This window comes from Ornithorhynchus anatinus, chromosome 13 (assembly GCF_004115215.2).
Source record: "Ornithorhynchus anatinus isolate Pmale09 chromosome 13, mOrnAna1.pri.v4, whole genome shotgun sequence".
NCBI lineage: Eukaryota > Metazoa > Chordata > Mammalia > Monotremata > Ornithorhynchidae > Ornithorhynchus > Ornithorhynchus anatinus.
This window is the reverse complement of record NC_041740.1, coordinates 29353917-29370963: the sequence shown is the minus strand read 5'-3', so window position 1 is coordinate 29370963 and position 17047 is coordinate 29353917. Positions and strand designations below refer to the sequence as shown.

General features: G+C 41.9%; 1 protein-coding gene across 1 annotated transcript in view; it reads left to right on the top strand.

Moving 5' to 3' along the window:
- Nucleotides 1-17047, top strand: part of PCLO (piccolo presynaptic cytomatrix protein) — a 288802-nt gene that overhangs the window by 153810 nt on the left and 117945 nt on the right. The window contains exons 6-7 of the mRNA XM_029077273.2: nucleotides 58-2072; nucleotides 14824-16996. Of these exons, the coding sequence (XP_028933106.1) occupies nucleotides 58-2072; nucleotides 14824-16996 (4188 nt within the window). The remainder of the gene's footprint in view (nucleotides 1-57; nucleotides 2073-14823; nucleotides 16997-17047) is intronic.

The following is a 17047-nucleotide window of genomic DNA, read 5'->3' as shown; positions in this document are numbered from 1 at the left end:
CCACAGAGAGCATCATTCCTTTTGGGGACTGGACTATAACTCTGCCCTGTATTTCAGGTGAGGTAATGGATTACTCAAACAAGACTACAGGTACTTATCCAGAGACACGGCAAGTCATTTCAGGCATCGGGATTGGTGCACCCCAGTATTCCACAGCAAGGATGACTCCGCCTTTGGGAACCCAATATGGCATGGGGAGTGTGTTAAGATCATCCAACGGCGTAGTGTATTCTTCAGTAGCAACTCCCATCCCCTCCACATTTGCCATCACCACGCAGCCCGGTTCGATTTTCAGTACAACCGTAAGAGATTTGTCTGGCGTGCCCGGGAGTGATGCAGTGACCTCATTATCTGCCTTGCGCCAGAGCCAGCCATTACCTAGAACCTACAGTTTCTTGACAACCGGGGCATCGGATAAGGAGGGCACAGTGGGCCCTGTGGCTATTGACACAAGTTTGCGCGTGCCGGCTCTGGAAAGCCTGACTTCTGTGCCGGGCGAAGTGATTCCCACTCTGACCTCAGCTTCTGAAGTGTTTCCTGAAGTCCTGGAAGGGGAGAGCGCCCTCATCATTGTCCCGGAAGAGGACAAACAGCAGCAACTTGACCTGGAACGGGAGCTCTTGGAGCTTGAGAAAATCAAGCAGCAGCGGTTCGCAGAGGAGTTGGAGTGGGAGCGACAGGAAATCCAGAGGTTCAGGGAACAGGAGAAGTTCATGGTGCAAAAGAAGCTGGAAGAATTGCAGTCTATGAAACAGCACCTCCTGTACCAGCAAGAGGAGGAGAGACAGGCTCAGTACATGATGAGGCAGGAAACCTTAGCCCAGCAACAACTGCAGCTCGAGCAAATTCAACAACTTCAGCAGCAACTGCACCAGCAGCTGGAGGAACAGAAGATCCGCCAGATCTACCAGTATAACTTCGATCCTTCAGGAACAGCTTCGCCGCAAACTGCTGTGGAACAAGCAATGCTGGAAGGTCAATACCCTACTGCCGAAGCAGGTCAGTTTTGGACTTCAGAAGGCACCACGACAACGGCCCCAGCCGTGGTGGCCATCGAGGTGCCGCAGAGTCAGGCCTGGTATACGGTTCAGTCAGACGGGCTGGCCCAGTACATCGCTCAGCCTGGCATCGCGAGTTCTGTTTCTGACGCTCCTATGAATGACGTGGGAAAAGACGATAAACAAGTGAAAAAGTGGAGCAGCAGCCCCAAGTTGCGTGGTCAGTATGAGGAACAAGAGGAAAATGTTGGGGAAGACCCCAGGTGCTTCAAAAAGATAGTGGATAGCGGAGTCCAAACTGATGATGAAGATGGAGCAGAGCGAAGTTACACCAACAGGCGACGGAGAACTAAAAAGAGTGTCGATACAAGCGTGCAGACAGATGACGAGGACCAAGATGACTGGGACCTGCCCAACAGATCGCGGAGAAAGTCTCGCGGAGGGAAATACAGTGATGGCACCCCTGACGTGGACAAGACTAAGTCACTTTCCAAAGTCTCTAGTATTGCCGTTCAAACTGTGGCAGAGATCTCAGTACAGACCGAACCGGTAGGCACCATAAGAACACCTTCGATTCGGGCTCGAGTGGATGCTAAAGTTGAAATTATCAAACACATTTCAGCTCCAGAAAAGACATACAAAGGTGGAAGCTTGGGGTGTCAAACAGAAGCAGACTCAGAATCCCTAAGTCCCCAGTATTTTCGTGTCACATCTCCACCAAAAGACAAGAAGCGTCCAACACCATTAGAAATAGGTTACTCCTCCCACCTTCGGGCAGAATCCACCACACTACAGGTAGTTCCTTCCCCTCCCAAATCTCCAAAAGTCCTCTATTCACCTATTTCACCACTTTCTCCAGGCAAAGCCTTAGATTCAGCTTTTGTGCCCTATGAAAAAGCCATCACTGATGACATTAGTCCACAAAAGATATTGCACCCAGATATGGCCAAGGTTTCTCCAGTAAGCCCCAAGTCTGCTAAGATGATGCAACGTTCTATGTCCGATCCCAAACCTCTAAGTCCAACAGCAGAAGACAGCTCCAGAGGTCATTTTCAATACACTGAGGGCTACTTGGTAAGAAATGTTTCTCTTCAATGTAATGAGCAGTGATTAATTTGACGGGCAGGGCTGCGTGTGGAGAGTTTCACTGATGAATAAGACTTCGAGGCTGAATCCACCCTGCTGAAACCCGTAAATTTTGTTAATCTGAACAACCATTTCCATTAATGATGCCATCCTCGTCTTGCTTTCTCTTTTCTCTGTATGTGACAGGGGTTTTCTGGGCCAATGTATCCACTCTGCATTTGTGAAAAATGCTTTGTGTAGCACCGTATGCAGTGGATGCTCAGTAATGTCTAATTGTGTAGTACATGTATTTTTAGTAGAGTTTTGAAAGTCGAGTCATGATTTGATTGCGCAACAGGGGAAGGCAGGAATAATGTTTCCTAAGAGGGTAACAGCTATGGTTGATTTAGGTATACAGATTGACACTGAATGATCTAGGTCATTCAGGGAAGAAGCTAGGAAATTCAGTGAAAAATTTAGAAAGCTGCTCTCTGGTTTTCTGACTCCTTGAAGGTTTTGTTTATTTTATTTATGTTTTTGGTTATTTTTTTTTCCAACAACAAATGAACAGTGAACCACACTTTTTATTGTTTTTTTTTCCTTCTGAATACACTGTTCCATTTTCCCCAGATAAGCTCCTTCTCAGAAATGAAAAAGTAATCAGCAAAGGTTTATCATCCCGTATAAATACAGGCAGTGTGTTCATGTGCTTTTCATACATATCAAGTGTATGTCTTCATAGTGGAGCTTGTGTTACATCACCCCTCGTAATCCCCAAAGTGTGGAGGTTGTATTAGTGTGCAATTCCGTGTTAAGGAAAACTTGTGTTATAGTATGTGTTCTCTGGAAGCACACAACTGTTTTTTTTTACATTGAGTTGTGCTATATCAAGGCAGACAGGCTTTGTTAGGAGCATATTCTGCCTTGCGTTCAGTTGAATGTCCAAAGTGATGTACCACTGAAGGCTTTTGGCAAGCTTCTCTTTCAATCTCATTTAAGAGGTTAGGCTTATACAAGTATTGGGGTAGGAGATCAGTTAGTCCATGCTATCTAATAACTAAGCCCAAAAGAAATCCTCTACCACCACCCCTGAGTTTTGAGTTCGAATGTATTCACTGAGTCATATTCAGCAGCAGTGAGATACCTACCTCACAAAAATGTTATTTACAGATAGCATGGGTCACCGAATGCTCGTGAGTTTGTGACCTCTGAAAATCATAGGTGAAAAACAGTATTATCACATATTGCTGTCCCTTTGAATGAGCTCTGTTAGGCTCCAGGATATAAAATTTTGATTCTGAGGCAAGAGCAAATAAACTTCTACTGAATAGAAATTTCCCAGGCTTCTCCCTTCCTTAAAGTATTGCATTTTTAGTTTATATTAAATACAAAATGAGTCCATGTTTGGCAGTGGTTATCACAATTTCCTTCTTAGGCAGTTTTGGGAATATAAAAGATCTTTGTTCCAGGAAAGAGAATGAAGCAAGAAAGAATGTAAGCAATGCAGAGTTGCACCGACTAGGTCTGAAAGAGACCGATCTAATGGTGGCTTAGAAAGAGTTACCTATTAGCGGAGCAGATTTGGTTTAATGGTGATGCTATTTGACCTCTTTTTTGTTGAGTTTTAAAGTTAGCTTTCCTCTCCCTCCCCACCAAACCTATGCATGTCCCTCCCTGGTGCTGTGCAAACCAAGGTATTGTGGGAGCTGGAATGCTTCTTGTCACATGTCCCTTGATTATCTTGGAATCGGGGGAGGCTGTTTGAGAGGCACTGGCAATCCTACCATATCCCTCTCCACCACTTCCATTCTCCTGCCCTAACTTTCACACCTATTGGGTCAGCACCCTAATGTTTGGCACCCATTTTAAGGCCACCCAGGTGAGCAGAGATGTCAGAAGACCAGGCTGATGGTGAGGGAAGGTTAAATCACAGCCAAGAATACATATTGATTTCACGTAGCTGGAGCAGGCCCATTGTGGCCACCCTCCTTCCAGAAGCACAGCTCTGAGAGGCACAGTGCAATAAATCACAATATTTATTCAACATTTACTGTGTGCACAGCATTGTACTAGGCACTTGGGAGAGCACACTGCAAATCCCTGATAACTTTCAGTGAGCAATAAGCATTTTGTTGCATTCCAAACAAACTGTTCTACAGAAATTGCCAATGAAAGATATGTCCTGGTTCGACATGGCCATTTGATTCACTTGGTCTATTCAATAACTTGTAGTGCCCTTCATGAAAGTATATTTGCATTTTAGCTTATCTGAGGTGTATGTCCCACTAAAAAGCAACCATAATATGAGTTGTTCCCTTCAGAAGCATATTTTTGCTTTGCTGATTGCTGTTTGGATAGTTATTTTGGGGATTTTGGCAACTCTTATGTTTATACTTCTAAGAATAATCTTTGCTCCTAAAACAGAACTTTATATTTCTATCTTTTTATTCTTCTGGGAAAGAAAGCCTTTAAAAATCTTATGCAAAGGGTGAATGTGATTTTAATGGCCTAAACAGCATGTGTGATTCTGTCACATTGTTATTTTATTCTCACCCAATTAGTAAAAAATATATTTGGATCACAAAATTAAATTTCATGAAATTGGATCATGAAATTAAACAGGGTGGTCTTCAGTCTTTTGGATTTGCTTGCTGCTTATGGAACATCTGTGTCATTCAGATTCTTCTCTCTTCATTGAAAATCAGTTCTTCAGTCAGTAGTTAACATCTTGGCTTTCCTAGCACTGTATGACTTTCTGCCTTTGAATGTGTTGAATGGATTTTGTTCTGAGTCTTTCCCATCATAGCTGAATCCCAGTTCTCCAAACCTTTTATCCTACTGGTTAAATTTGAAGAGGCATCAAGATCTGGAGGCTTACAAAACATCAGCAATCCTAGGAGAGACAGTTGAAAAACTAAACCCTCCTAGAACAATGTCACACAAGCCATTCAGTGAGAGAGGGAGATACGGGTATAATTAACTCATTTTTTTGTTGTTGTTGAAAGGGGAAGGGAAGGGGAGGTGCAAAATATTTTGGGGTAGACATTGTTAGAGTAGTCTAAATCACTAACCATCTGAGGTAGTTTAGCTGTAGTCTCGTGTTTGCAAGGACAATGTAGTGCTAGATAATTCTTCCCTTCAGTGTTCCTTTTAGCCCTGTGAATCTATGAAACTATAAAATGTGGAAAACAAGATGAACTGGAGCTCTGGATTTCTGATAAGCGAGACATGGATGGTTTTTGAAAGAGGATAATTTTCCAGTCAAAAACGAGATTAGCAATCCCTTAGGTACAGAACTGAATTAGGTTAGGAGTGGGAGGTGTTGGTGATGGGTGTCTTGGACCCATCTCTCAAATTACCCCAATGCTAGCTCTACTACTCCAGGCAGAGGATAATTTCATTACTTGGTTAATTGATTTGTTGACCTCCCTGGAGCAACTACTTCGAAAGCACTAATTAACACTAATTTCAGAGGAAGCTTTACAGTTCTGTTTTATAAAGGAATAGATCACCGTATGAATTTTCCCTTTCACACTAGTACATGCTTATTCATTTTGCACTTTCTGAGTGTGATAGTCTGGACACAAACATGGAAAGAGAACAGGGGAAAGAGTTGGGGGATGTGGCTTATAGTCTTGGCTCTTACCCTGGCCTGCTGAATAGTTTGTTTCCACATGTGTAAAATGCTACCTGCCTCTCACAATCTTACAGGACTGTCAAGAGGAGAGAATGAGTAAATGCTTTGGAAAAATAAATGGGCTCTTATAAATTCAAAGTATCATTGAACTATGTAGGCTTATTTCCTACAATTAGATAGTGAGAATTGAAAGAACCATCTTCCACTGTCGCAACTAAGTCATATTTTTCTGTGGTGCAGTGTTGAATTTTATAATTCCAGTGAATGATAATGGAAAATCAGAAATGTAGGTATGGTTAATAATTAGCCATGTGACATATTTCTTCGAACACTTCAAATTTTACATCTGGAGGCTTTGGAGGATGAGGTGCTAATCACCAAATGGAAAGTCAGTGCTCTTAAGATGTTCATTTTGTGTTAGGTCTTGTCTGTCGAGACGTGTGGTATTATGCTCTGGAGTAAGGTAAATAAAATATTCTCTCTTTCCTATTGGAAGAAAATGCTACCCAGGGTTCCCTAAGAGAAGATACGTTCTCCAGGAAAACACTCTGCCTTCTGAGATCAGGCATTTCATCCAGAGACACAAATAGGAAGGCATTTCAAGCTCCACGGGGACCATCATCATAAATAGAATATATGTTTCCTCTCTCTACTCCCTCATTTGTAATCTAAATGATGAAAAAATAACTCCCTTGAATTAGGCTCATTAAGGAAAAAAATGTGCTGGACTTTATGTAGGAAATTATCAGTGAAGCAAAGAGGCCTCAAATCATATGATTGCTTGGTTATTCATCCTGAAAAATTTGATTATGCACCACCTCCATGAAATGGAAGATGCCTTCCAATTCTTCCTCTCCTTGTTTTGCTTAGCACTGCTTTGGACAGTGAATTGTAGAAATAGTTTTCAAATACCCCCTGATCTAATATTCTGAAGGTCACATTTCACAGCATTCCAGATTTCAATACTCCATCATGGCTGTAAATAGAACTGGGAGTCTGAGGACCTGCTAGTCCCAACTCTGCCTCTTGCCTGCTAAGTCACCTTGAGAAAGTCACTTAATTTCTCTGGGCCTCAGTTTCTTCATCTGTAGAGTGGAGATTCAATATCCATTCTCCCTCCCTCTTAGACTGTGAGCCCCATATGGGACAGGGACTTCATCTGACCTGGTTATATTGTATTTACCCCAGTGATTAGTACAGCACTTGGTACATAGTAAGTGCTTTGCAAATATCAGAATTTTTATTATTATTAATAACAGTATGGGAGAGCAGGTTTAAGAGGAGAACCACAGTTGCTCTCTCCCAATCCTATCGTGGCCTAGTTGGACAAGGAAAGTGTCTGTTTACTGTTGTATTGTACTCTCCCAAGCACTTAGTACAGTGCTCTGCACACAAGAAGCACTCAATAAATACAGTTCCTTTGGAGGTCCTGGAAACTTGGCCTGCAAACCTCGGTAGAAGCCAGAGGATGTGATGAAATAAGCCTAAAAAAAGAAACAAAAAATCAGATAGAGCTGGGGGAGGAGACAACTGTGGGGATCACATAGTTGTGATAGATATAGTGGCATAAGGGGGGCAGAAGAGCTGCTAGGAAATTGGATAAAACACTTTTTAAGTGTTAATGTAGTGGAAAGCGAGTGGAAGGAATGTTTTAAATATTAGTAAGAAAGGCTGGATGGGCAGAATAGAGAGGACAGGGTGAGGGAAGGCTCATCCAATCACTGCGTGAGAGTACCATCTTGGAAACACATAAATTTGCTGTGTATAGCCTGCATAAGGTGCCATACCTTCATGGAACTGCAGCTAGTACAACGAACTGAGCTGGTGCTGCCTCAGCTTACCGGGTGAGTATTGTGCTAAGCACAGTCCTAGAGGCTGCAGAGAAGGACTGTTAAGCAGGCAAGTATATTAGAAAGAGGAAGTTGAGAAAATTAGTCCCTGACTCTCCTTGAAGCCCTTTATCATTTTATCAAGGAGAGGCTGAGGGAAGTCAACTGTGAGGCTGAGGATTCTCTCTGAAAGTTTGGCATGTGCAAAAAGAGTGTGAGTTATCTACATACTCTAGAGACTGGATATGTGTTCATTTGAATTTATTATAGCAACATAAAGATGATTTCTAAGGCCACAGTGAGTCAGGGGAATTTTCAGGTTCCTTGTTTTATTTATAGTAAAATGTTTTGTCATACAGTTTATATTTGCTCAGCCCAACATATTGAAGCTCCAGTCTTCATACAGCTCATATTCGTATTTTGAAATAGCCAGCTCTACTCAGCAGTTTGAAGTACATATAACTAATTGGGAATGCATCATAAGTAAGTAATTACATAATAAAGCAAATTGGCCCAAATGCCAGAATACATCAGATGAATTTCAATAACAACGTGGAGCAAATATTGTTGCCACCAATCTGTAATTGTTAATTGAGGCTGTGAATCCATCTTGAAAATATGAGGATTAAAACTCTCCATGATATTGTAGTGCTGAAACAGCTGGTTTTTGAAAGATATACATGCAGTTTATTTCCTATTAATTCACATATGGTGAGACATATGATCACATTTAATTATGGAACTCTTTGTATTTTAATTCTATATAAAACTGCATTTTGCATAAGTCTGAAACAAAAATAGTTAATAACATTGTATTTCTGCTTGTTTGCATTAACAAAGTATTTTGCTGAACTGATACTCACTAAATATGCAATCCAGAAAGCGTGTTGCATCAGTCTGCATCCATGGACCATCTGATCAATCAGTGATACTTATTGAACACTTACTAAATTCAGAGCACTGTACTAAGTGCTTGGTAGAGTACAGTGCAACAGAATTAGCAGATACATTCCCTGCCCATAATGAGCTTACAGTCTAGAGGACTGAGGGGGATATATATGCATTTTCTTCCTTTCTTTTTCTGCCCCTTCCCTTCCCTCCTTTTCTGGAATTCTCTTCTTGTCCTTGTCCTCATCTATTCCTGCCACTCTTCTTGTTTTGCCAAAGGTCCTTTAATTCTTCTGTTGATCAAATTGTCTGCCTCCTTTTCCTATTGGTCTGCCTTTCTGTTCATCTACCCTAGTCCACATTCACCTCTGCTGATGATTTCCATTCACCTTCTCTCTCTCCCCCTCTTTGCATCCACTTTCCTCCTTCTTTTTTATTCCCCTCACTCTGTCCCACCTACTCTTCTCCCTAGAACGTCTCCCTCTCCTGGGACTATTCCTCTCCCTAGAGCAGGATAAGAAGATGAGAAATTAGGAGTAGGGATATGGAAAAATTACCCAGAGAACCCCAAAATAGTTCACGTATTTCTCCTTTCATAGTAGTAGCTTTAACACAGCTGGTCAGCTCACATGGTGGGCAACGGGGGTGAAGATGTGTGTCACCTCTTCAGCTCTCCTATCAGTCAATCTATAAATCATATGTATTTAGAACCTGCTGAAATGGAGAGCACTGTATTAAGCACATGGGAAGGTAGAGTACCATAGAGTTGGTAGACATGATTCCTGGTCTCAAGGAGAGGCAGAGTGGCTTAGTGGAAAGAGCAAGGGTCTGGGAGTCAGAGGACTTGAGTTTTAGTCCTGACTCCATCACTTGTCTGCTGTGTGACCTTGGTCAAGTTACTTAATTCTCTGTGCCTCAATTTCCTCATTTGTAAAATGGCTAAGACTGTGAGCTCCACATGGGACATGGACTGTGCCCAGCCTGATTAGCTTGCATCTACTTCAGCTCTTAGTACAGTGCCAGGCTCATAGTAAGCATTTATCAATCAGCCAATCAATCAGTGGTATTTATTGAGTTTTATTATGTGCAGAACACTGTACTAAGCTCTTGGAAGAGTACAACTGTTTTAGCAGACATGCTCCCTGCCCACAGGAAGCTCACAGTCTAAATGGGGAGATGATATCAATAGGAATTAATGAATAATTCATAATAATTCATATATATATACATATACATATTTAACAAATACCATTTGGGCAGGGAAAGTGTCCATGATATTGTTGTGTTGTACTCTCCCAAGCATTTAGTACAGTTCCTGCCCACAGTAAGCACTCAATAAATTTGATTGTTTGATGTTCTGCTTCTAATATGTCCTTGGTAATGACCTGGTCTCAGATCTCCCAGATAGTTTTCTGCTTGGAGCTTCCTAGGCTGCTCTACTAGGAGTGTCTTATGCAAGATAAAGGAGACTCCTAGGAAATAGGCTCTGCTCTGGATTCTGGAGGTTTTTTGGTGTTGCCCTGGGCCAGATGATGAAGTGGAATTACTTGTCAGTCCCACTTTCTCCTGCTTCTTGGATGTGATCCCATTCTTGAGGTATGGAAATGGAGAAAGGCAACTGGGGTTCTATGATGGTTGTAGCAATCACGGAAGAAAGAGGTTCCACATGTTTTCTGGACTTTCATAAGGAAGAGAACACAATCCTCATTTAGGTTGCTTTCTGGGTAAATGTGATTTACCTTGGAAAAGAGTGCAAGCTGGAGAAACAGCATGGAAGCCAATAATAAGATGTTTTTGTGTGATGCAGAGGAAAATGGGTAGCCATTGGAAGTTTTTTTGAGGTGTGAGTGATGTATGCCGAGGAACATTTCAGGACAAGGATGTGGGCAGCAGACAGTAGACTGTAGTATAATAATTGTGTATTTGTTATTGTGGTATAGACTTAAGTGGGGGAGAGGCTGGAGGTTGGGAGATCAGAGAAGAGGCTGATGCAATCATTTCATGGTGGTATCACACAGTGCTCTGACTGCAGACTGATGAAGCATCTTTAAGCCACTTGGTTCACAAAGCACTCCAAGTTAGAACCTCGGGACAGCAGGAAATGGGGGATTTACCCAACATCCAGTCTGGGACCACCAGCTCAACAGGAAGGCTATCAGAAGTGGAGCTCTCTAATAATAGGAATCCTCCAAATCTATAACCAACTGAAATTCCATGCACACAGGCAAGCACACACACACACACGTACAAACACAATTCAGGACTAGATTTGGACTGCTTTGACATTGTTTTTCTGAGGTAAAAATGATTGCCATTTGGAAAGACAAAAGCAGAGAGAATACCATTAAATTTTATAAATTATGAAGGTTGTGGGCAAAGTAAACATAGAATTGTTGTTCACCAAATCCCACACATTTTGGATAAGGAATTGTCAATGTTCTTGCTTTTTTCACATGGATGGGAATGACAAACATATGGAGTTTATCACAGGAACCTGGGCAGAACAAAATATCAATAGGCTCAACTATGAATTTTGATAAATTCATGGAAGAACATCCATGATTTACCCTATGGGAAAAGCTAGCGTCATTGACTGATACATCCCTCGCCATAAAATGGATGTCAAAAGAGGTTAAACTCTATGCCCATGCATCTGGTTGCTACTGGGAGAGACAGAATATTTGGTTGGATGGAGTATTGATCTGGTCCAGAAAGGCATTTCTTAAGTTCCACAAAGGAAGGGTTTGATGGATTTGGTACATTAGAAACACTAAAATGATGTGAGCTATTTATGCAAATATAGATCACTTGAAGGGTCCCAAGACTTTCTCCATTCTATTCTCTGTGCACTTCTTATGTCATTGTTATTATGAATAAATCATAAATGTGATAAACTGTGGATGGTGTTCAGCTACCTATCGCACTTTGCACAGAGCTTAGCCAGGAGAGGCGAAATCTATCATATCTTGTCAGTTAAGGTTATGGCTCTAAAATAGATTAATAGCTGAGATAAAGATTAATAGATTGAGATAAAGGGAAATCTGGTTCATAAAGGTCAACCTAAATCCTCCAACTCTTTGCAGGCTATGTTTCATATGGAATGAAGATTTAACTATTGGATAGATTGTAGCAGCATAATGCACAATTAACTAAAAATCACTTTTCACTTCATCAGCTATATAGTTACGAGTTTATTATTTTAAATCCTGAAACCAAGATGCATAGGACTAACAATTTCAATTCCCCTTATTTGTTTGTTCATTGATTATTCAAATATCTTTATTTGAGCTGCCACTGATAAAATATGGCTGGAAGGAACTGTCAAGAATTGCTGCAAACTCTGCTTTCATTTCTTGTAGAAAAGTTTGGGTGACATGTTCTCATTCTGTTTCTTTGGCTTAACAGTGATTTACATTGGGTAATTATGACCAATCAGGATTTACTTGGGAACTTATTTGGCCTTACCCTGTATCATTCAATTTCCTTCTTATGTAGTCATCGCATATTTTCAGTTCTAAAAATGATCACGGTGTGTAAATAGTTACCAAAAAAAATAAAATGCTTTCCTACACCAGGCCAAATGTTTTCTGTTAGTCTTTTTAGGGTTCTGCTTCTGACAGTGGCAAGTAGAAAGTTAAGGAAACAGTGAAAAGTTGCCTATCCTGGCAGTTATCCTCATGATTGACAATGTATGCTTATCCAAGTAATATATCCATAATTATATCATATCCTTTTGGTTTTTTCATAACCTATTATGGATTAAAATTATTGTCTCTATACATAAAGCTTTTCAAACTGTTAAATGCTTATAACAAGATGAGGTTTTGTCAAAATAATAGTATTTTAAGTTAAGCAGCCATATTATCAGTGTCTCTAACATTACAAAGGGAGTCAGATGTGATTTATTCAGTCAGTCATATTTATTGAGCACTTATTTTGTGCAGAGCACTTGGGAGATTAGAGTGTAACAGAGTTGGTAGACACATTATGATTCTTATTAAATGCTTACTCTGTGTCAAGCACTGTACCAAGTGCTGGGGTGGATACAAGGTAATTAGGTTGGACACAGTCCCTTCCCTACTTGGGGCTCACAGTCTAATGGGGAAGCATTTAGTCATGTTTTACAGATGAGGAAACAGAGGCCCAGAGAAGTAAAATGACTTCCCCAAGGTCATACAGCAAGCAATTGACAGAGGCAGGATTAGAACGCAAATCCTCTAACTTCCAGGACTGTGATCTTTGCACTAGGCCCTTAAAATCTATTTAATACTGATTTTTAAACATTGCAAATTTGTTCTCATAAGGTGCTGTTGACTACTTAGAGGTTATCAGGGAAGCACTACTTTAACAGTATGGTTTTGGGAAAGTTGGGAAGTTTGCAGGAACACACATTATATGTTACAGGAGGAATGTCTCTGCTTGTTTGGATGTGATGAATGCAAAAAAAAAAAAATGTGAGAAACAAAGTGCTCATTTTGCAGAGTTCCGAGCTAAAACTTTATACGTGTTTATTTGCTAAAAGAAATTAATCTCTTTGGGGCTTCCCAGAGACCAAAGAAATTATGCGATTCACTCAGGTTGGCACTTTGAATGCAGCTATTTAGTGAGGTAGAAAGTAGTTTTCCACCTGACTGCTCAATCCTCAGAGAAAACAACTTGCTCAAAAAAAAAAAGAGAGAAGAGGTACATTAAGGAAAAGCATGGAAATGGTAGAGGGGAAATTCCAAATTTCTCTTAAGATTTTAATTGGATAGAACTTGTGCTCTGTTGGAGACACTAGTCTTAGAAAAGCCCCTGGTTTTGTTATTGTTAATTACTCTTTCCACTTTCGCTTCCATCTCTTCTCTCCCTAGGTTCTGGAACAATCAAGCAATTAAAGTAAATCTCCTTTAAATTGTTAAATTGTGATTAATCCCCAAGATAGAAGCAATTTGTTGACAGCCATTAGTGAATATGTGTGCCACTACTGGATACTGAAGTGTCCTTCTAATAAGAAGGAAGCTGATGGTAGTCCTATTTACATGGGTGCTTTTCATAGTCAAAGGACTGAAATCATAGACTTGCCATTGTGATCAGTTATCCTGTTATCCAATCATTGTTACCTGATGTCTTTCCATTTCCATGTGCCATATTCCCAAATAACAGTTATCCACTTGGTGTTTTTCACAGCCATAGGCGACAAAAATAGAAGAAAGGCAGTGTTGCTTAGTGGTAAGAACAGGGGACTGGAAATTAGAAGTTCTAGCCCCAGTTCTACATCCTTCATGTTGTGTGACCATGGACATACATCACTTAACTTTTGCATGTCTCAGTTTCCTCATCTGAGATGTGGGGATTAAGCCCTGATCTCCCTTCCTAAAAGATTGTCGTGTCCCTGTAAGACAAGAACTGTGTCCAGTCCGATTATCTTAGATCTATTCCAGTGCATAACACACAGAAGTGCTCAATTACTATTATTATTATTTAATATAATATATAAGAAATTATTAATTCATAAGATTATCAAAGACTGTAGGAGATTGAGGCTGAGGATGGAGGGAAGGTTAAAAAGGGAAAAAAAAAGAAAAGAGGGTAAGAAAAGAGAATTGGTTGAGAAGAATGGCCAGGTGCAGTTTTTCAAATCCTAATTTTGCCTTCCTCCTAACTGATTTAATAGCTCTGATCTTCTCAGCAGTTTCCAGAAAGAAGGGACAGAGGGAGAGACAGAGAGGGAGAGAAATAAAGGAGATAGAGGGTACAATTACATGTGTTTCATTTAAAGAGAAAATCAGAGGGAGTCAATTGGAAATTAATTAAATGAAGTTTAAAAAAATAGTCCCCTGCATGAAGGAATGATGAAGCTAAAAAAAATGAAAAGTAATTGTTCTGACATTCACTTTGTCAAGCCAGCTTCTAGATAATACGAAGTTACCAGAGCAGTAGCAACAGTGTCTTTTGGGAAACGAAATGGACATTATAAGCATGATATAATATTAGCATCATGAAATGGCTTTTTAATGAAAATAGTTCTCATTTGAAATGACTGCGCAAGAGATATGGAATCCTGAATAATATGAACTACATTGATATTCAAAAGGCATAACTTTTTTTATCTGAAAAAAATTAAAAAGCCGTAATATGAGTCTCTAAGTTAATGGAATCGAAGCAAAATTGAATGATCATAACCTTCCTTTGATAACATAGGCAACGATAAATATAAAATAAGTAAAGGTGAAAGGAACATTATGGCTTTGAGAGATCTATGAATTCAAAATATGAGTCAGATCAAAAACATGAAGTTCATTCTTGCTTATTAAGGGATGAAAGAAAGGTATTTAGGAAGTATTTAGATAGGATTAGGAATTTTCTTTTTCATCTGGTCACTGATTTCCCTCAGTAACATTTTGCCTTCTTTCTGCTATTGTAGACCAAAGGGTCTCAGACTATGACACCATCAGGCACTCAGAAGAAAGTTAAGAGGACTCTGCCTAATCCACCACCGGAAGAAACTTCACCCGGGACGCAGTCAGCATACAGCACCATGGGATCCACTTCCCGGAGAAGAATCTGTCGGACCACCACCATGGCTCGGGCCAAAATCCTTCAGGATATCGACCGTGAATTAGATCTGGTGGAGAGAGAGTCTGCGAAGCTGCGCAAGAAACAGGCCGAACTTGATGAGGAAGAGAAGGAGATCGATGCCAAGCTCAGGTACCTGGAAATGGGAATCAACAGGAGGAAAGAAGCTTTGCTAAAAGAAAGGGAAAAGCGCGAGCGAGCCTACCTCCAGGGAGTAGCCGAGGAGCGGGACTATATGTCAGACAGTGAAGTGAGTAATACCAGGCCAACCAGAATAGAAAGTCAACATGGCTTGGAAAGGCCAAGAACTGCGCCACAAGCTGAATTTAACCAATTTATACCACCGCAAACCCAGCCAGAACCTCAGCTGGCCCCTCCTACCAGCCCGTACACCCAATACCAGTTCTCATCTCCTGCCCTCCCTACCCAGGCTCCAACTCAATTCCCCCAACCCTCCCATTACCAACAGCAGCCATTGTACCACCAGCCAGTTTCACCCTATCAGACCCAATCGACCTTTCAAACCGTGGCCACCATGTCTTTCACGCCACAGACTCAGCCCCCTCCGGCCCCACAACCATCCTACCAACTGCCCTCCCAGATGATGGTGATTCAGCAAAAACCCAGGCAAACTACACTGTACTTGGAACCCAAGATAACATCCAACTACGAGGTGATTCGCAATCAGCCCCTCATGATAGCACCAGTGTCCACGGATAATACTTACGCCGTCTCCCACCTGGGCAGTAAGTACAATAGCCTGGACTTGAGAATTGGCCTGGAGGAACGAGGTAGCATGGCGAGCAGCCCCATCTCAAGCATATCTGCCGACTCTTTCTATGCCGACATAGAACACCATACGCCACGGAATTACGTCCTGATAGATGATATCGGGGAACTCACAAAGGGAACGGCAGCTCTGAGTACTGCATTCAGCCTCCACGACAAGGATCTTACCAAAACAGATCGCCTCCTTAGAAGCACGGAGGCGCGGAGGACCCAAGAAGTGTCGGACTTCCTAGCACCCCTGCCAACTTCTTCCAGACTCCACACGTACGTGAAGGCTGAAGAAGACCCGATGGAGGACCCGTACGAGTTGAAGCTGCTCAAACATCAGATCAAGCAGGAATTCCGCAGGGGGGCGGAGAGCTTGGACCACCTCGCCGGCATCTCGCAGTACTACCACGCAGATACCAGCTATAGACATTTCCCCAAATCAGAAAAGTATAGTATAGGTAGACTGACTCTGGAAAAGCAAGCCGCCAAGCAACTCCCAGCTGCAATCCTGTACCAGAAGCAGGCCAAGCATAAGAAATCGCTAATAGACCCCAAAATATCCAAATTTTCACCCATACAAGAGAGTCGAGACCTAGAGCCGGATTACTCGAGCTATATGACTTCCAGCACATCATCCATTGGAAGTCTCTCCTCTAGGGCGAGACTTCTTCAGGATGACATCACTTTTGGCCTCAGGAAAAACATCTCAGAGCAGCAAAAGTTCGGAGCTGGCCTGGGCACCTTAGGGACACCGATGCGGGCTGCGTTGCAGGAAGAGGCGGACAAACCGTATACCAGCGGCAGCAGATCCAGGCCTTCCTCCAGACCCTCCTCCGTTTATGGGCTTGATCTTTCACTCAAGAGAGATCCATCCAGTTCTTCTTTAAGACTGAAGGCCCAAGAGGCTGAGGCGCTCGAGGTCTCCCTCAGCCACGCAGCACCCTCTGGGCGTGCTAAGCCAACCAGCCTGCCCATCAGCCAAAGCAGAGGAAGGATCCCAATCGTGGCCCAGAACTCTGAAGAAGAAAGCCCTCTGAGTCCCGTCGGGCAGCCAATGGGGATGGCCAGGGCAGCCGCCGGCCCACTGCCGCCCATCTCTGCGGACACCAGGGACCAGTTTGGGTCAAGCCATTCTCTGCCTGAAGTGCAGCAGCACATGAGGGAAGAGTCACGGACAAGAGGCTACGATCGGGATATTGCCTTCATCATGGACGACTTCCAACATGCCATGTCTGACAGCGAAGGTAAATTAGGCCTCAAACTCTTACGTTACCATGAGAGCACCAGTCATCGTT